The sequence below is a fragment of the Rhododendron vialii genome, chromosome 1a (genome assembly GCF_030253575.1).
Source record: "Rhododendron vialii isolate Sample 1 chromosome 1a, ASM3025357v1".
Taxonomy (NCBI): domain Eukaryota; kingdom Viridiplantae; phylum Streptophyta; class Magnoliopsida; order Ericales; family Ericaceae; genus Rhododendron; species Rhododendron vialii.
The window spans coordinates 15521881-15542849 of NC_080557.1; the positions used below are offsets into that span (position 1 = coordinate 15521881).

A 20969-nucleotide genomic window follows, 5' to 3' on the forward strand; every position below is an offset into this window, starting at 1 on the left:
ATTTTGAAGTTTCATACAAATATTTCAAGCCTCTCGAGTTGTTCAGAGTATTTCATAAAGGACTCCCGTAAAAAATCAATTGAGACGAATATTAATAAGTGCTTGATTCATGCTTTAGTTTTTGGGTCCGTTGCTCGGAATATTTATATTTTTGGTCTGTCGCTCGAAATATTTGTGTGACCTCAAAATGGGTTCAACGCAACGTGGTATATAGGCAGGGCTCAAAAACACGATTCCCAGCGCCATAGGATTGGATTGAACATTGCGCACCCCGAGTGGAGCCAAAATCTCGTCACGCTCTGTAGCCAACACGATTCCCAAAGCTCCCTACTTCTCTCTCTCTCTCTCTCTCTCTCTCTCTCTCTCTCTCTCATACGTATTACAGTCGATTGCGGAGAGCTGGGGTTTAGGTTTCATAAACCCGTTGGAAGAACGCGATGAGGTTTGAGGTGAGGTTAGTGGGAGGACTAGACAGCTGCTTCGTCTCCCTCCCGCTTCTTCTCATCCAAGCCCTACAGCAGACTCGCTCTCTCTCCTCTTCGACTTCTCTCCCCTCATTTCTCGCTCTCGAGCTCCGCTCCCTCGCCGCCGACCACCTCTGGCACGTCGCCTGGACCGGCTCCGCTTCTTCTTCATCCGCAATTGAGGTTTTGCTTTTGCTCCTTTTTGCATCTCCTGTGTTTTTTTCCCCCCGACATTTATTGTGGCTATCATGCTAATTATCTGCGAAGTGGTCTATATTTGGCAATTACTTGTTCGTAACATTGTAATTTGTTGTAGTTGATTGTATTTTTAAGTAGTGGGAACTCCATAAATTTCGGTCGACAGGAGTGTTCACGACGTGTTCTTCTGGCGAAATTGAGAATTACATTAAGTTTGGGGGTGATAAACGAGCCAAGCAGTACCTTGGTTTAAAAAATTAAAAAGCTTCGAAAGATTTTCTAGCTTAGCTCGTTTATGAGACGAGCTGATCTCAAACGGGCTTTAATTGGCCGAACTTGAGTAGCTTGAAATTTGCCGAACGAGCTGTTGTAGCTTGTTTGAGCTTGGTTTGAAATGAGTTTCAAATATTTAAGCTTGTTTCGTTTATGTTATGAACCGACCTTGAATGATTTCTAACAAACGAACACAGCCCTAATCAAATATAGTTTAGTAGCAACTCAGTTCATCCCCAATTTCAACAAAGTAGAAGGAAAACCGATGTCGAATTCACTAGATTGACCGCTAAGTAGTAAGCGAAAAACTTGATTGACCTCAAATTGCAAACGAAAAGGAGATGGACCTGAAGATTCTTTTTACATGCCTTTCCAGTAAACTCGATGGGTCCATTTTAGTAAACCCACCCAATACTTGTAGTGTGTCGTGGATGAATTTATTTAATTTAATTTTTTTTTCCTGGGGGGGGGGGGATTCCTTTTTGTCCCTTCCCGTTAGCCAGTACTGAAAAACTGGGAGGGGGATTCTAAGTTATTTTCATGAATAATAGGACTGGGAAAGTAAAAGCCTGAAAAGGACATGTTTAAATCTCTAAAAACTAGTTGCTGCCTGGAAAAGAAGGCCATGGGCAGCCAGGGACCAGGTGACGGCTGCAACTCTACACTTGAGGCTGTCCTTTGCCTTAATGTGGCAATCATAAGCAGTGACAGCGTCATGGGTATGATGCTGCCATGCATTTTACTTGATAGTTGCTAATTCTTTTCCTTTCTTTAACTGTCAATGTAGATTGCTCAACATTATGCAGAGTGCATTAGTCTGCTAGATCATACTACTGTTCAAGTACGAGCTGTTGCTAATCTGCCAAAGGCTACTCTGGTCACGATAGAACCCTATACTGAAGATGATTGGGAAATTTTGGAGCTTAATTCAGAGTATGCAGAAGAAGCTATTCTGAAGCAGGTTATAAATTAATATTCAGGGAATTTTCTTATTTTTGTGCTTTAGCTGGACTTCATTTTGTTCTTTGTTTAAATAGGCTTCACGATCTGTTGAAATCTCCAGTTTTTACCTTGGATGATGAGAGGGAGGGAGGGAGGGCAACTCTTGTGCACGTGTACCTTTCATAAAATTACTAAACTATGACCTGCAAATCTCAAATGCTTTTGCAGGCGAAGAGATAAAGTTTGAATTCCACAGCTAGGAGAAATGATCTGCTAGGGTAGGGTTGGTGAGTAGTACAGAATCAGTCTGCAAATGGGGACCTAATGTAAGAGTATTTTGCAATTTCAGAGAGTTGTTAATGAAGAAGGATTGATCTCTACCAATTGAATAAGAATGTTCAATTCTAGAATGATGCATAAAGTACCTCTTTTTTTTATCCTGCATATAGTACCTTCACCTTTGGAACCTTGACTAAAAAAGTGTGGAGTGGGGTATAAGTGCCTTGACTAATGCACCTTCCTATACCTCGGCTCACCAACATGCCCCAAGTTCCCCAACTAATAAGACAACTATTTGATTGGCTCCTGGTATGCTACATTTGATTGGCTCCTGCTATGCTAATTTAGTTTATGATCTCCTGAAAATTTTGCTATAGGAACCAAGAAGATAGAAGTTGTCTTGTTAGTTGGGGTATGTCGTAGAGATGCGGCTATAGGAACATGTGTTATGGAACCACGTTTTAGGAGAGTGAAGGATGGGAAGTGGACTTCGTTGAGGCTTTGGTATTCTTTCGGCTTATTCTATTTAACTGAGGATGCTATTGAGTGCAATGGGTCTAGAAATGCAGGGTCGTATTCTAATGAAAGCTTATTGGGAAATGAAGTTCTTCTCATTGGAAGGGGCTCTGGAGGTCAAGAATGCTACTAAGGTCGCTTTTCTGCGTGATCTTCTACAGAGTCTATTCGTAGAGTCAATATATTGAGGTGTAGCGTTATGATGTAATGGTGCTGCAATGCATGTGGGCTGGGAATTGTGTCTGCCACCTATTGGTCGATTGTGCAGTGGTAGGAACTAGGAAATTATCGTTGGAGTGAATGATGCCCATGATCAGGAATGTGCTTCTTGGAGCAAGGGGTAGATTAGGTATCACAGAAAAAGAGCAGTAGATTAGGTATCATGGGGAGGGTGTGGGGCTGCTAGTTTTTTTTTTTTAGGACGCGTTGCTTAAGGTGGTTGAGGAGCATGATATTTGTTGAAAGGCTTGGGCTGTTTATTGTATTGATTTTATATTTGGAAAAGTGGTTGCCTTCTTGCATGTTCTGCGTTGGTTGGCTTTTTTCTTTTCTCCCTGCATTCTTTGGTGGATTTTTTGTATCAGCTTTTGCTTGGTGCAAAATATTCCAAAATTTTTGCAAGCAAGTGTTTTATCCTAGTCCTTATAATGGCACGACTTTCGAAAAAGGCCAAACAACATGGGACAGAGGGGTACCTTATTTTGTTGGTACATTAAGTGGCTTCTTTTGCTTCATTATCCTTCTGAACCGTAATATTGTTTTGGTGATATGATCACTATTTGTCAAAGATTCTCCTTTAAAAGCCAACTGTTGCAACATGCAGGTTGGGATTGTTCATGAAGCTATGAGATTTCCTTTGTGGTTGCATGGTCAAACTACCATTACGTTTCTTGTTGTTTCAACCTTTCCTAAGAATCCTACAGGTAAGAGAATATCTGCTATTGGACGCTTTCTGTATCCACTCCTGATCATGTGTTGGGTGATAATGTCATGTAATGTTAAAGTACTCATCAAAACTGATTTTAAATACGGGTATGTTTATGCGGTAAATGAATGGAAGCTATTGGTTTCATATATGGTGTATGCGGTAGCTTTAAGCGACCCCAAAAGACCAGGATTCAGGTCAGATGAATACAAGTCTAACGTGTCATAGAGGTCACACACTTGTGACCTGAACAAATTGGACGAGAAGTTGGAACCTGGGCAGTTAACCAGTTAAGCACCATGTATATTGCATTGCTCCTCAGCTTCCTTTGTGTTGATCTACGTATTGTCAAGGTGATCTTTTTGTTAGGGCTTGGATTCTTTTGAGTCGAGAGGAGTCATTATTTTTTGTGATGTTGCGGTTGTTTAAATGATTTTGTGAAGAGGACTTGAAAGAGGATGGATAATCCATTATAAACTATGCCTGAGTTTTGATATTTTTACAGTGCAACTTGTGCCGGGAACTGAAGTTGCTGTTGCACCAAAGAGACGAATAAAAAGAAGCGGTGACCCTCTTGAAGATTCCTCCATGCAATCTTCAACTAAGGAGCATTCTTTTGGAAAGGCACTGCTGCGCGTCCAGGATCCAGATGGTCGATTCGTTCACAAGTGTGAGGTCAATGGTGTTGAGATGGGGGTGGTGCTCACTTCTGTCATCTTTATTCATCCAGAAACAGCAAAAACCAGTTCACTTGATGCTTCTCAGCTTGTAGTTATAGTGCCTAGAATACCATCAAAAGAGAGCTTCAAGAATCTTGAAACTGATAATCGTGAAACAAAAAACAGCTTACCAGTGAAACAAGTTAGTGGTGGAATTGTGACTGACAAAAAGGACTTCCGTGAGGCAGTTGTTCATCTTTTGATCTCTGAGTCCGTGGCTAAAGGACATGCAATGCTTTCTAAGTCTCTCCGTCTGTATTTGAGAGCCAGCGTACACTCATGTACGTTACTCCTTCCAGGAGCCAAGTAATGTTTGTGCTATTTAAGTTTTACCTTTATTGTTTCTTCTAGTTGCATTGTTTTATTAGGGCTGATTGAAAATGTAACTTCTTTTCATATGATTATCCCTGGGTGTTTTCTGTCGGTGAAGTTCTGGCTTTGGTGGATTCCTTCGGTCAACCACCACCATGAGCACCAGGGAACTACATTGAACAAGTGACCGAAAATTATGCTGCTTGCCTTGGAGTTGTTTGTCTTAAAAATGTTAACTCGATAATGGAGAATTTTTACTTTTTATGAAAAGATAGATTCCTTCCCATTTTCAGAACTAAGTGATGAATTGACTTTGGAAGTAGAAACTTGATACCGTCGAAGGAGATTTTAACATGACCTGATGTTTTGAATGGGTGGCATGTGCTTTTGTTTTTCACTGCAAGTAACATGGGTGACTTCTCAGCAGAAGCATGGCAGGTTTACTTGTATCGTACAACCTCCACTGGTTGCGAAATTTGTTCTTCTTGTAATTGTTGACTTAATTTTACCCGCACTGCCATTTATTAAACTGTGGATTACTATAATATATTCCAATCTCTGTAGGAAATAAATGCCATCCCTGTGTTTGAACTTAGAATATTCTTTGCTGTGTTGTTTTTTTCTTTAGAAGTAGGGTTGCTCAATGAGCCGAACTAGCTGAGCAGTGCCTTGTTCAAGCTTGTTCGGAAAAGTTGACAAACTTAAAAAAATGGGGTCAGGCTTGGCTTGTGTATGTAACAAAACCGACCTCGAGCAGATTTTTGCGAGTGAACACGAGTAGCTTTGTTCATTTATCAGCCCTTAAGAAGTGAATTGTTTTTAATTACGATGTAATATACTTCTAAACTTTTATGACATTGAACTCCTTAATTATGCTCTGAACTCTTTCAACTAGTGGCTATTTTTTTGGAGGATTGGGTCATATTTCTTTTAACAAGAAAGAATGGTTTCTGAATCTCCATCTCTCTTTGGGCATAGCACTGTTTTTACTGCTGTACATGGAAGCATCCCGACGAGTACTTGATAAAATCCCGTCTTTGAGAAGAAAAGGGGGAATGATTTTGTGCAATACTGAGGAATATAGTTATCATAGTTTTTACTCTTTTTTTTCCGCCTTCTACGAGCTTTGAATGAACTTTTTTGACATAAGGATGTTCTTATGCTTGCAGGGGTATATGTAAAGAGATGCGATATTAACTTGAAGAAAGAAGTTCCTTTACTTTCACTTTCTCCTTGCCAATTGAAGGCGCCTCGCCTCTACAAGGATCATGAGAACGAGGGTCTAGAAACTATTGGAAGCCAAATGAATCATAAGACTAACGATGTACTGCTCAAGGCAAACTCAGAAGCTGGCATTGGTGTAATTGATTGGTTTGCACATGATAGAGTTTTGTTGGCGCTTTCCAATGGATTGCCTATTAATGAGGATGAAGAGGCTGTTAGTATCTCCACCATTAAAAAGGGATTGCATAGTCTTTTGTATGCATGTTATTCTGCTCAACGTCATGCCATTGCTTCATATGCAGGAGTGGAAGTTAATTCATTGGTTTTAGGAAATAAAAGTTTGCTGCACTTTGTTGTGAAGGACTACATAAGTGCAAAATATGGAAAGGTGCATGCACCATCAAATGTTTCTCTTGGAATAGCAAACAATAATGGAGAAAAATGGATTGACATCCTCTATGTTCTGTCTGCTGCTGAGGAACCTCTTCTTGGTGACAAGCTTTATGCATATGAACTTGCATTTGGTGAAGGAAAGATGGGGGACAATAACCAAAAATGGTCAGAATTGTTGCTCGGAAAACTGGATTTTCGTGACCCTATATATTTTTATTCTGTGAAAGAAAGAACCCGTGACAAATTCTTTAGCTCGAATATTTCTTCCTTCAGGTGGATGGGAACAGCTGTTTCTGATGTTATCAACAGTAGGTATTTCTCCTTAACAACTGTTTCTAGTGTTCTGACTTCTAACCAACCCAAATGGTAGTGATCTTGGTCCTTGGGGGACCAACGCTGTTTCTTTCTTTTTTTTTGGCTTTGGTGCAAGGGCATATCCTAGTTTCCTATGTGGTGAAAAAAATTTATTAATTCAAAAACAGAAACATTCTTGAATTCCCTGAATCCATTTTGAAAACAACAGGATTTAGTGAATGAAACCAGTATGTAAGAATAGACTTGCTCCTATGCGGCATCCACACAAACACGCACCATGATGTGGACATAACACCGATATATGAACACAAAAATAACATTTGATTGAATACATGAATAACATAGATAATATTTATATCCAATTGTATGAATACAAAAGGCTGTTATTCTAAATGTAACACCATAGATACCTTAAATCTGATTTATCATCAACATCATTCACAAAGTATTCCAACAAAAAGCATTTCATTATCTATGTGCCCTTATCGTCAATAGTCGCACAAAGAGAAAGGACCTTTCTAGGCTTTAACAAGAGTCTTAACTATTTCGTTTAACACCCCCAACGTGTCTTGTGAGTGTCCGGAGTATTTTTTTAGAGTGTCCCCTGAGTGTCCACACCAAACATGTTGAGAAAAAAATAAGACACTTCAGATGAGTATCAGACATGTGTCTAAAGAGTGTCGGTGTCCGAAAAGTGTCCGACTCCGGTACGTGGACTCCAACGACGTGCATAGACTTCCACTAAACAACACTATAGCAGGCTAATGAGATAACTTTTGTTCTTGTTTTTGAAGATCTTTGTGTTTTACCCTCAGACTTGCTCTGACACTCCAGATATGCATCCAAATGTATTTATTTTTCTAGATTTTAGATGTTTAGCTGGACACTCTTCAAATACTTTGGGAACACCTAGTCATCTGCTAGAAATGCAAAGTTCATCAAAAGTTTGAGGAGAATGGCTGAGGTGCCTACTATGGAATCAAGATTAATGTGGATTTGTAGCTGTTAATTCCTCCTTTAAGCCTTTTGATTTTGGGTATTTAAAAGCCTAAAACTTACAATTAGTTTGGTAATTTAGTCTTTTAGGTATATATTAGAACCTTGTGTTAATTTTTCTCTTATTAAAAAAGTCTTTTACTTTATTGGTGTACACAATATAAATGTGATTGGAGTGTAGTGTTGAAATAATATGGTGTCCTAATCTTCTGAAAATTGCAGTGATGACATGTCCACATCATCTGGTATCTGTGTTTAGTGTTCCGTTTCCCTGCTTCGTATGCTCATTCCCTTGTCTACAAAAGTTTTAAAGTTTGAAATGTCCATTGAGGCAGACACTTTGTCATGTAACTTTTAGTGCATCTTTCTAGTCTACACCTCCGATGTCTTTTCGACAGATCTGAAACTTATCTTGTAGAATTTGATGTGTTGTCATCTTTTCATTGCTCCGTTATGCTTCGTTACACTGCTTCCAATGATGTCACATGATCTTGCATTTTCATTATGCAATCAAAGGCTATGTTGTGAAAATCCCATTTTTGCATATCATTGTTACGAGTAGTGACGAGAATCCACCAGAAGCAACATCTGTAGACCTGTAACTTCAGAATATTATACGCGGTCTAACCTTTATAAGGATTTCTTGCAGGAAACATGTTGCTTTTTGGTTGTAGTTGTTTAGAAGATATAAGAGAGGATATAATCTTCGAATGAGGTTAAACTTTCAAGTAAATGAGAATAAAAAAGGAGAGAAGCTCTTGAATGGTATAGGCATTTATTTTGAGTACGAGCTAAGAAGTATTTAATTTTGCTGCTTTATTTGTACACTAGTGACCTTTTGAGCATGGAGAGGGACTCAAACATGCATACAGACACGTGAATGTCAGAAACTCAGGAAACAGATACGGTGGCATATGGCCAAATAATACATTTATGTATCTTATTCGTTATTCCTTGTGTTACTGTATCCACGAACAATGAAAAAATAGTGGAAATTCAACACCAATGGTAATTCAAGATGATTAACAGAGGGTAAAAAATGACAAACCGAAAGAGCACAAGACAAGTACGAAAAAATATAATTATTTGGCCCCCCGAAATATGTTTTAAAAATTGAAAACTAACCCCTTTCAAGTCCCTCTGGTGCCCCCGAGCATGTTCCCGACATTTCCCAGATTCCCAGGCGTGTCCCTTGTGAAAAGATCAACAAATAACATGGACTGCCATGTGGCATGTCCCATGCGTGCTAGCACACATGACCACTTAGATGTGTAGTGCTTCATAGCGAGTCAAAACATCATTGATACAGAAGGGGTGGGTATGACTTCTTTTAAAGGAGGAAGGAATTCTCGAGGAAAATTGAAACTAGAATATGAGATGTATTTGGAGTGGACATGCCACATGGTGGTTCTTCCTTAACAAAGCTACGGTGATGCAATTAATTATTCCCAAGGAAATGATTGATATTACCATATCAAATATTAGCAAAGAAATGGTCTAGAACAACATTTACTGAATCGAGTACTTGCATCAATGAAATTAGGCAATCTGACTTTGTCAACACTATGCTTACTGAAAAACAAGTGAATCACAGCTTAAATCTGCTTTCAAGTCAAATTCGAGGTATCACAGACTGTATTGGATTGTTAACACTAGAGCGTAATGCCATAGTTTGTTTTGCTCTGAATGTTGCGAGAGCATAGAAGTAAGATAAGCCTAGAAAAGTATTGGGATAGGAATTGAAAATAATACGAGCAAGATGAAAACTTAAAACTTCCCTGAGATTCTAATGTATAGTATACTTGTAAATAATGCTAGTGCTTATATACCTGTAAATAATGCTAGTGCATATATATACCTTCAATGTGGACTGGTGCCAGGAGAAAAAGGAGAGACTGCTAGTCAATTTCAAACTTGCAGGTTTCTTTGCATAATTTGCAAAATGAGGTGAACCAGCAATCTAGGATATGCTTTTCTAGTTGTGAAGGCTGCTGGTCTGGGTTCTAAGATCTTTCTTGGACTACCCTTTTTTTTTTTTCATTATTTGGAAGTCAGTTGTAAGTTTTGCTGCTTAGTTCCTGTAAATATCTTGATGCTTGGAAGGTGTATCTGAAATAAGGAGAATCAATTTCCAATCCTTGTTCTTTTTGATTGATCAGACTTAACTGATCTCCTTTCATGTGGTTTCTTTGGGGTTTGCATCTTGACACTTTTTTAAGATGCTAGTGCTTGAAACAGTATGAAGCACCGACACCTCTAGAGGTTGAAGTATCGCAGTGTCGGACACGGGGACACGCCATGCGTGTCCCATAATTTAATTTAAATTTTTTACGGGGACACGGGGGGACACTGATGGGGACACGGCAGGGGCCAAACTGTAATTTTTTAAAAATTTTGGGGCCAAATTGTAATTTTAAAAAAATTTCTGGGTGTCAAACTTAAATTATTTATATAAATAAATAAATATACACGTGGCGTGTCCCCTGCAGTGTCTGTGTCCCCATTTTTTAGAATTCCCGTGTCCGTGTCCGTATCCGTATCCTTGAATCATAGTTGAAACTTATACTTCTAATTGGCTAATATGATGTGACGAGCTTGGTTTGTATCGGTTTCAATGTCATATTGTAGTGTTCTCTGACTAGTATCTTTCAGGTTTGTGTATCGTCCTTCGCCATACAAAGTGCTTTCATTATTTGAATTCCTGTGGCCGTCTAAAGGACCCGTTACCTTATTTTTCAACTCAGTCCTTAAGATGACAATTATACAAGTGATCTTTTGGGTGGAAGTATTATGTTTTACTTGTATGATTTCTGTAAGCCCATTATCCTACTCTCTGATGAAGCTTGGATCTCTCTAAGTTTCTAACACACTCTATTCTGCCTGCAGGGTTGACTGTGCTATTGTCTTCTGCAGCAGGGATGTTCTTGAGTAGTTATAATCTTCCTTTTCCTGGACATGTTCTGATACATGGTCCTCCGGTGAGTTCATTTCTTCAAATCCCAGTTTTCTAAATTTGGTGATTCTGTTAACTGGTCGCATCTTCACCCATGTATCTACCATGGAAATTCTAGTATACTAATCTGCTTTACATTTTTCTTACACATAAGCTTTGGTTTTAATGCTCGTTTCTTAGAGAGAGATAGAAGTATAGAAAAGAGAGAGACAAGAGAAAGATTTTAAATTGCCTGATTATAGGAAATAAAATATTGCAGGAAATGTTTGAACTAATTGAATTCTAGTAGTCAGTAAGGGTACTGTTGGGTTTATGTATTGAAGGACGGAATAACAACAAACATTAAAATAGGACTTTTTTACAAGCATATCCATTTAATGGGACCCCTAATTAAGTTACCCTATAGAATTCATGGACTGGAATAGAGGTTCCAAAAGCTGGTTCTTCAAACACGCATATACTATGCAATTATTGGTTTATTCTTCTTCGATCTGCACAACTCTTTTCAATTATCTTGGAGAAAGTGGAATTACAGTTGTGAATCTTGTATTTGATGTTGATGTTGAGAAGCAAATTTATTTTCTAGAGGTATTAACATTACACATTGATGGTGCGGCTGCGGCTCCAAAACTGTTAACATGCCTTGGTGAAAACTGTTTCTTAGTTATTCTTATTGGTGTGTTTCTTTGCGTTTTAGGGTTCGGGGAAAACATTATTGGCCACAGCTGTTGCAAAATCAGTTCAAGAACTTGAGGACATCTTGGCTCACATGTAAGCTATTCTACTATGCATTCAAAGATTGTCAGTTTTTGGTGGACACAGATGTTGAAATTAGTGACTTGTTTGAGTCGTGATCAAGAAACTGTAGCACCCTAATGAATATTGGTTATTTCAGAGTTTTTGTACGTTGTTCTAAATTGGCGTTGGAGAAGTCGTCAACTATTCGTCAAACACTTTCTGCCTTTTTATGTGAAGCATTGGATCATGCACCTTCTGTTGTCATTTTTGATGATCTTGATAGCATAATGTCTTCTTCCGCTGACTTGGAAGGGTCTCAACCTTCGTCTTCCAGTGTTGAACTGACACAGTTCCTTGCAGACATTATGGATGAATATGCGGTAAGATATATGTTGTGACTCACTCTGTCCACATTTTCAAGATGGCAAAAAAGAACAAAAATGTGCCTTTATTCTACATTTTTGTTTATCTGTTTTGTGACTGCAGGCATGAGTGGAAGTTGAACTTAATTTCTTAATTAGTATGGAACAAGCTAGACCAGTTGGAATATCAGGGCTAGAGTTTGGGATTTTCTAGATGAATCAAAACTGATAAACGATACTGGATCTTTATTCAGCTACCTGTGAATCAAAGTATTAACATATAAGTTGTGGTTTTGAGTATCTTAAATTTCTCTTGAACAAAATTTAGACCTTTGAGGGACAATAATCAAAGTGCTCAGAAATGAAAAAACAAAAAAATCTACTATGGTCTCCGTTGGATAACGTGTTAACTGTTAAGTAATTGGTTTTCATGAGAATTTCTATTTTCTACAAACTGGAAATTCATTTTGTAATCAGTGCAAAAAAGATAATTGAAACATGTTTGGTGCCAAAAAAAATTTGTCATGGTCTCCAACGCATAGCAGACACTACCTATTGCCACGACCCGCGCCAGCTGACCTGCTTTACCTTTCGCCTAACCACGTGGCTCAAAAGGTTAACCTCAAGTTGTACAGTAGCTTGACGCGTTTTAATATATATCATATCATTTTCCCATTATTGGGCGATGTGGGACTCTCCCACCAAAGTGGGTTCTCACAATCTAGAAGTGTCTATGCTTCTTGGGACTTCACCTTGCCCTTATCCATCCAATTCTCTCCACGCTCGATGTTGTGCCTTAGAATCTTAATACAGACTTGTAAATAGCAGTTCTCAACCATTATGTAGTACTGATTCACCTGTAGCTTCTCTGCTTCTGGAACACCAACCTCAAGTGGTCAACTTGCTCCTCTAAGTTCTAGCTCTCTAACCATTATATGGAATCGCAGTGATCATTACAAACTTATCAAGTCAATCATGAAACACCTGGTTCGTGAGGGTGCAAAAGGTCGGACAGTTATACCGTAGTGAGTCACTCATTTAGTCTTTGCTTGCAGAAGTGAGAAGTAGCAATGGACTCCAGCTTATTTTCTTGTGCTTGTGTTGGGTTAAAAACGCTTCTGTGGTTATTTTGAGTAGTGAATTGTGTTTAGGTTTAATTAACCAGTGTTAATCATTGTTGAAGGTATTAGCCTTTTAACTTGTACAATTTCCCTGCGCTTTGAGCAGGAAAAGTGGAGAAACTCCTGTGGTATTGGCCCCATTGCATTCATAGCTTCTGTCCAATCACTCACTAGTATGCCACAAGCATTAAGCTCTTCTGGTAAGTCAGCTTCTCCCTCTAGATAGGTCCCATTTTCTACTAGGTAGCAGACAATTGATATGCAGTCAGAGACTGGCTCTCTCTTTTATCTTCTGGTTTTAATGTTTCATATTCTAACCCTATATTTTTTTTTCTCCAATTTGAGTCAGGAAGGTTTGACTTTCATATTCAACTGCCTGCTCCTGCTGCCTCAGAACGTGGTGCTATATTGAAAAATGAAATCCAGAAACGTTCCTTACAGTGTTCTGATGACATCTTGTTAGATGTAGCTTCCAAATGTGACGGATATGATGCATATGACCTGGTATTTGGATAATTTCTAAGTTTCTTGTCTATTTGCATCATTCTTCATTTTTTTTATTTATTGCAAAATCAACTTTGCAATCGGTTACTTGGTTTTAACTTATATACTTGATATTTTCGTGACTTCCTTTCATGCTCAATCCGGAAAAAATTACTATTTCTTAAATACGATATTTGTATACAAGCTTTCATCGACTACTTTTCATAGTGGTAGAGTATTTTTTGTGGCAGCATTGACCAAATAAAATTTAGATCTAGAAACTTGCACCTTGATGCATTGTGTTAGGGATATGGAAGTTCCAAAACTTGATTTTGTCTAGAAAAAATCAAAGTAACACAAGTACTGCAAAAAAAATTCTGAGCTCCTGGTGGATCAGTCTGTGAGACAACATGTTGGTTGCAAGAATACTTTAAGGTGGAGACAGTCACAGTCCTACTATTTAGTAGTGAGTACTGATTCTATTTTTGACCCACCTACTCTGTAATTATTGCAAGTATCGAGAGGATATTTATGTCACAGATGTGCAGAAAATTTCCATTGTCCTGTCATAATAACCATGGATGAATTTTAGTACCAATTTTACAACAAAACGTCCTTGTAGCTCCTCAGTTCTTGGAGGTTTAGGGGGGCCACTGTTTTAGTGGTATTCTGAGAGCAGCCACTTTGTGCATATATTGCCAAAGGTTAGGTCTGTCTCCAATCATCCCCCGCCCATACCCCCAATGATTGGGGACTAGATGGGTTTTGTTGTGTTGTTGTTGTTGTCGTACTTGACCTCCTATAGCTGCAATGATTACCTTGCTAACCTTGAGTTCATCTTTTCTCATCTCTTTCCATTACAATTGATTTGGTTAATATCCAATATTGAATTCATCACTTCATTCTAGTGTTATTTGGTTTCATCCCCCCTCCACACACAACACTTCCCCACCACACACAAAATTATCTTTTTACTGCATGGATACATTACAACAGATAGCAGAGGGAGTGACACAGATATCGGTTCTCTTTAATTGTTAGGGGCTATTTTGAACACTTCCGTTGTGCTTGTATATATACTCACATCTATAAATCCACCAAGAATGTGCTTTTGATTCTTTAATGTTTGGGTTTGCAGTAAAAACTTGAGACGTAGTTACTCTTGTGACTCTGGTCTGAGATTGCTATTTAGTCATTTTTCTCATCGTGCTCGCATGTTGCAATGACGCAATCACAACCAACAGCTTTGCATAATCATTTGGAGACTTGGAGTGGTACTTTAGCTGATGGACTTATCTATGTCGTGGTTATTTTTGATGGGCAACAGAAGTATATAATAACAAAGAAGAAAAAAGAGTACCAAAGATGGTCCACTAAAGCAAAGATAAAAACACATCTGCAAAGCTGCTAATCAACACACCACTCACCAGTGTCGATTTATCTGAAAAAGAGGTATTCCCTAAAAGGTGAAGATACCGAAACCAATGAAACCAATATCACACTCTAATCCACAAGGACTCAGTATTCTCAAATTTATCATGAAAAACTTGTACCCTGTGCTCCAACCAAATGACCCAAAATGATACAGCTCAAAACACAATCCGACAACCTTTGCTTTCTTGTTGTATCCAACCTCAAAAGTCTTCCAAAAAAAAAATAGTAAGCAATTGAAAAAGCTGACCATAACGTCAAGGCATCTGGGCTATGATTAACTAAGTGGTCTTGCAACTCATTTGTCCTTCTACACATGATGCACCACAAACAAACAATTACAGAACCCAGCTAGTCCCCAATATTGGGGGTATGGGTGGGGGAGGGTTGGAGACAGACCTAACCTTTGGCAATATATGCACAAAGTGGTTGCTCTCAGAATACAACTGAAATAATGACCCCCCTATACCTCCAAGAACCGAGGAGCTAAATAGACGTTTTGCTGCAGAACCAGGCCCCCCTACACATGATGCACCGTTTTCACTATTACGGAAAGTGTGTTAGAGTCGCATGGATTATTGATTTTTGTGCATGGATGTATTTTCTGATTGCTCAAGATTAGATTAGCAATTGACTGCTTGCGAACAGGGTCTTCTGCTTTTGGCTGTGGTCTAAATTATACAAAAAGAGATATCATCATAGCACCTCTCTGTTGCAGGAAATTTTGGCTGATAGGGCTGTTCATGCTGGCGTTTCTCGGTTTTTGTCTTGTGATATTGCTTTTCAAGAGCATGAGAGGCCTACTTTACTTAGGGATGACTTTCTGCATGCAATGCAAGGGTTTGTTCCAGTTTCCATGCGTGACATTACAAAGTCTGCTCCTGAAGGTAGTCGTGCTGGTTGGGAGGATGTTGGTGGTCTTACTAACATCAGTAATGCCATCAAAGAGGTACATCTTGTCCTATTATTTTAGGCCGAATGTGCAATCATCAAATTTGTACAGAGTAATTAAATTGCTTCCTATCAAAATAAGAGGATTCCTCCTTGACGGGATGCGAATTCCAAATTTAAGCCTTTAAGCTTTGAAATGGGGATAATATGCTCTCATGGGCACAGGCGTGCTAAACGAATTTGGTTTGTTGGTTAGAGAACTTATATCCCATTTTGGCTGGTTTTTGAGTATAAACCAAACCAAACTGAGCCATAAGTCTCAATCAATTGAGGTCGGCTACACAAATCACTTTTCTCCATTAAACTACTCTGTCGAGGGCCTCGTGTTCCGTCATATTAAAAAAAAAACTAGATCCTTTAGCACTATTGCCTCTAAAATCTACTATACAAAACATGCCTGTAGTTTCTTAAGTTGATTGTTTTGTTTGTTGATGGGTGTCATTATTGTTGAGATTTGTTAGTAGCATATCGTTTGTCTGAACTTTAGTAGCATGGCAGCTGGTTGCTTATGGTTATCAAACATTGTGGTATTTTAAATTGGATCTCAAACTGTAAATTTGAGAATCCCATAATGACATGAACACAGTTAACATATATTTATGTTTCATATTTTGTCTGGTATCTCATGAAGGTGCACACATTAACTGGGTTCAGTGAAGGGGGCTTCTAATAACAAGTATAAGTGCTGTTTTGTCAATTTTTACTTGGGAGTTATGCATTGTTAAGAACTGCATCAATATGTTTTTCACCAGTGCTGCTATGAAATGGTAACATGCATTATTCAAATGGGTTAGAAGCATAACCAGGAGGCTTATGTCATGGAGACTGACTTGAATGAGTAGTTTTAAATAGTAAAAGGAATACGAGTTGATGCCATTGTCAATTTGGATTAGGTTGTTGCTATTTACTGATTTGAAGATAGCCATTGTCGGTCTGCGCTTCAGTTTTCTTCACCATTTTCTCAAGATCACACTATTCAAAAGTTTGTACGAGTAGTGGTATGCTGACAAAATAATCATCCAGGAAATATTACATAACAATGAATCGTGTAATCTGTAAGGATTTTTCTTTTGTATTGAATGCTACGTGAACTACAAATGTGTGAGAACTTGTCATGTTAGTTTATCTTGTACCATCTCTCTTTCACGTATTCAGTTGTTGTCTCCCATATTTCTTGTGTTTTATTGGCGATAGGATTGTTTTCCATTTTTGTAATGACTCGATTTCAGATGATTGAGTTACCTTCAAAGTTTCCAAAAGTCTTTTCAAAAGCTCCCTTAAGGCTGCGGTCAAATGTTCTCTTATACGGCCCTCCTGGTTGTGGCAAGACACATATTGTTGGTGCTGCTGCTTCTGCTTGTTCTCTGCGATTTATCTCCATAAAAGGTCCTGAGCTGCTGAACAAATATATTGGTGCTTCTGAGCAAGCTGTAAGTGGGAAATTAAGCCTTAATATAATTTCAATCTGTCCCCCATTTCATTCTGGTGTGTTTGATAGCGACTAAATTTTAGTCCTCTCAGTTGATTATGGTTAGGTGCATTTATGGTTGAAGCATAGGGACTTCGTACTGATAATATGATGATGCTACTTTGATGAATGGTCCACCCAATGATGCCCATTTATTGTTTCAGGTTCGTGATATTTTCTCAAAAGCAGCTGCTGCAGCACCGTGCCTTCTCTTTTTCGATGAATTTGATTCCATCGCACCAAAGAGAGGACATGACAATACTGGAGTGACCGATCGTGTCGTTAATCAAGTTAGTTTTTTCTCTTACTACTAACTTATGTTCTCATGAAATCAATCATGCTTATTACAATATCCTTCTTTTCCAGTTTCTGACTGAATTAGATGGTGTTGAAGTTTTGACTGGTGTATTTGTCTTTGCTGCCACCAGGTATGCTCTTGTTTTTCATAAAGTTGTCTCGAATTGCTGTATCTCTGCTTAAAAGTAATTTTGCATGAGAAAAGCCTTGTCAATGGTGTAGCATATACAGGTCAATGAATCGCATGCCATACGGTTGTAAAAATATCCTGTTACTTTATGGAGAGAGTGATTGTTGATTTGCATTACGAAATATGCAGATCAATACAGTGTTCTACTTCAAAGAGTCATGCAACTATATCATTTCAACTTGTTCCTGTTTGACTGAATCTTGTATTTTCCCTTCCATAATTTTGTTGAAGCTTTTTTCTGCATCATTTTCTTTAGTTTTGTCCTGCTCAGTAAAAGTTGACCACTTAATTTTTCAACCTAACAGTCGACCAGATTTACTTGATGCTGCACTATTGCGACCTGGTAGGCTGGATCGCCTTCTGTTTTGTGATTTCCCATCAGAAAAAGAGAGGAGGGATATTCTTACAGTTCTCTCTAGGAAGGTTAGCTAATCTCTCTTTATATCATTTACTAAATTGTATTCCTTGGGGATGTATTAAACGCCCTTCATCTACTTTAATGAGGTTCACTTGAATAGTTTCCTTTTGGGATAAATGCGTTTACGATTATTTACTTGCTTGGTAAAAACATACTAAGGCAGAAAACTGTGCCAGGCCGTGTGCCCACCAACTTTTAGTTCACTGCTTGTGGATTTGCAAAAACACAAGAACTCTTGTTCACGTGTGATGTAATACCTTGCCCCACAGAAATATTTTTTCCATGCTTGGTTATTTCACATTAAAGCAACACTTGAAAAGGGGGCCTTGCAACTTATTCAGGAGACAAAGGGTTTAAATATGCTCTGCAACTGTTTTACTGATAAATCAATGAAGGTTGGGCAAGCTCTTCCTGAGTACTTGATCCTCCATACCAACGAAGTGTAACTTCTGTAATTGAAAAATGGCGTGCCATCATTTTTGGTCAGTTTTTTTTTTTTTTTTTTTCCGTTTATATCCCTCCAACTATCCACCATTTTTCTATTTAGTCCTCAAACTATTAAAAACATTTACTTAGTCCTCCAACTATTCAATTGTGGTCTATGTTGTCCAAAATTAACTTCTGTTAACTTTTCTCACAGAAATCCCATATTTAATTTTGTATACTGTTTATATATATATATATATATATATAGGTAAGGGCGCTCAATCCCATTTTCTGATCAAATTTCGATGATCCGAGCCGCTCAATGTCTTCAGAACGTGATTTTAAGGATACTCGCGAGAAATTGGCCAAAAAAATGACCGGGAAAGGCTTCATCCGAGCAATTTTTGTTTGTTTTTTATCGAACGGTTCAAATAAAAACTGCTCGAATGAAGCCCTTCCCGGTCTTTTTTTTTGCTAGTTTCTCGCGGGTACCCTTAAAATCACGTTCTGAACACATTGAGCGGCTCGGATCATCAAAATTTTGTCGGAAAAGGGAAGAAAAGGGAAAGCCCTTACCGTGCCCTTATTAGAAGCTTACTAATATACAGATATATATATAAAATTATGATTAAAAAATTAAATGCTCCAATTTTCGATCCGTTTGGACCGGTGCAGAGATCTTATTATTCTAATCATATTATCCTAAAGGATCATAAATAATTTTTTGTTTCTATGGCTTTCATTTAGGATCTTGTGACGAAATTAAATTGTGACCCTTTAGAATAATATTATTAGAACAATAAGATCTTCACAATGGTTCAAATGGATAGAAAATTGGAGCAATTAATTTTTCGAGAAAATTGGAGCATTTAATTTTTGATACTGTTTTTATATTAAAAAATGGCTAAAAAAATAAATGCTCCGATTTTGAATCTGTTTGAGTCGGTACGAAGATTTTATTATTCCGATCATATTCTTTTAAAGGGTCATAATTAATTTGTGTCTCTTATTATTTTGATCATTATTATTTCTTCGTCGTCGTCTTCATATTTCTACAAAGAAAAGCTAGACCATATCCGTTTTGTATCCCACACCCATGTGTTGAGACAAATACTTCGTTCAAAATGACAGATCCATGCAACATAGGTGGGCTCCCATCTATGATGCGTCTCAAAATAATTCTTTCCTTGACCATAAACATCCAATATCATAGCACCTCGACTAGAGTTGATAGCGCACAGGTTTCAAACCTGAGATCTAGGACATAGGAGGTTTCAAACCTGAGATCGAGGAGGGAGCAAATCGCTGAGTCCTAGGCCTTTACCGCCATGCCAACCCCTTTGAAAATAGTTATGCTTGAATCTAGTTGTTTCTGTTGAATAAATTTTTTCCCTCACGCATGAGTATTCTCGCACACTTTTATTGCTAGTTGGTCCTAAATTGCCATTTTATTTCAATTATGTTTACATGACCTGTAAGCTTGCCTGCAATATAGCAAAATTCATGGACGTGGAAACTTCTGACATTCTTCTTCATACCAATTCTTGATAATAAGTTGTTTGCACTTGGAAATTTGTCAAACGGATCATGTATGTAATAGTAATTGTATAGCATCTATATGGACCACTAACCCTGCAAAAACTTGAGAGGAAAATGTAAAATACAGATATATAGAAGTAGAGGAACTTTTCTGGAAGACTTGCAACCAATTTGGTGATTGAAAATTTGCAGTTACCATTTGCAAGTGACATTGATCTAGACGCCATTGCTAGTATTACAGAAGGGTTTAGTGGGGCCGACCTCCAGGCCCTTCTCTCAGATGCACAGCTTGCTGCAGTTCATGACATTTTGGACAGTGCAGAGAGCTACAAGCCTGGAAAAATGACGGTGGTCATCACACAGACCCTTTTGCATTCCGTTGCATCCAAGGCAAGACCATCGGTGTCAGAAGCAGAGAAGCATCGGTTATATGGCATTTACAACCAGTTCTTGGATTCGAAAAGATCCGTTGGTGCACAGGTCTCTCTCTCTCTCTCTCTCTCTCTCTCTCTCTCTCTCTCTCTCTCTCTCTCTCTCCTTTGACATGTGCGTCTGATGCAGCATCTACTTGGATTTAGTTTTTTCCTTTTCCGAATATTGCTCCATGGCGTGACTAACAAATAACTTGTTTTGCAGTCAAGAGATGTAAAAGGCAAAAGAGCGACTCTAGCTTGATCCCGAGATTATGCCGAATTTCCCATTAATCACGAAGTGGACGGGACCGGGCTGTGCAGTTGAACTGTCGAAGGAAGATACACAGGCATGCGAAGTGGCTATTCATATTTCGTATTTGCTTCTCCACTTCAATGAGAAGTGGATTTGGGACGGGTGGTGAGGCTGTGCATTTTAGGTTTAGCATTTGTATCATCGTCGTCGATAATAGGGGCAAAATAATTATTGTAAGTAAATTAGGACGTGCTCTATAAGGAGCAGAATAACTAGACTATAAGTAGGGGAAAATAGAGTCCTACTATGGGTACACTATTTGGTGTACACTGTACACCAAATGTACACTGGGTTGTGTTGACCCATTTCG

General features: G+C 38.4%; 2 protein-coding genes across 6 annotated transcripts in view; both read left to right on the top strand.

The window, feature by feature from the left end:
- The first annotated feature begins 248 nt into the window (after window positions 1-248).
- On the top strand, window positions 249-20669 carry LOC131306514 (peroxisomal ATPase PEX1). 5 transcript variants are annotated; one of them, XM_058332796.1, is made up of 17 exons: window positions 249-647; window positions 1723-1896; window positions 3496-3595; window positions 4103-4597; window positions 5798-6553; window positions 10443-10534; window positions 11207-11280; window positions 11405-11627; window positions 12837-12930; window positions 13080-13234; window positions 15363-15593; window positions 16825-17025; window positions 17228-17353; window positions 17430-17491; window positions 17856-17973; window positions 20126-20413; window positions 20570-20669. In XM_058332796.1, the coding sequence occupies exons 1-17, from the start codon at window positions 438-440 to the stop codon at window positions 20606-20608; spliced, it is 3438 nt and encodes a 1145-aa protein (XP_058188779.1). In that variant the 5' UTR covers window positions 249-437; the 3' UTR covers window positions 20609-20669. The 5 variants fall into 5 exon arrangements, with proteins under 5 accessions (XP_058188779.1, XP_058188783.1, XP_058188800.1 ...); XM_058332809.1 differs by lacking the exon at window positions 249-647 and adding an exon at window positions 2106-2806 and having other exon boundaries at window positions 1780-1896; XM_058332800.1 differs by lacking the exon at window positions 1723-1896 and having other exon boundaries at window positions 300-647.
- Window positions 6630-20969, top strand: part of LOC131306571 (bet1-like SNARE 1-1) — a 76970-nt gene continuing 62630 nt past the window's right edge. The window contains exon 1 of the mRNA XM_058332901.1: window positions 6630-6639. The gene's annotated coding sequence lies outside the window, so the exon portion shown is untranslated. The remainder of the gene's footprint in view (window positions 6640-20969) is intronic.

Coding starts and splice junctions, on each gene's coding strand:
- LOC131306514 (XM_058332796.1), top strand. CDS start 438: ATGAGGTTTGAGGTGAGGTTAGTGGGAGGACTAGACAGCTGCTTCGTC. Junction 10,535..11,206: donor TTCTGATACATGGTCCTCCG/GTGAGTTCATTT, acceptor TTTGCGTTTTAG/GGTTCGGGGAAAACATTATT. Junction 12,931..13,079: donor ACAAGCATTAAGCTCTTCTG/GTAAGTCAGCTT, acceptor AATTTGAGTCAG/GAAGGTTTGACTTTCATATT.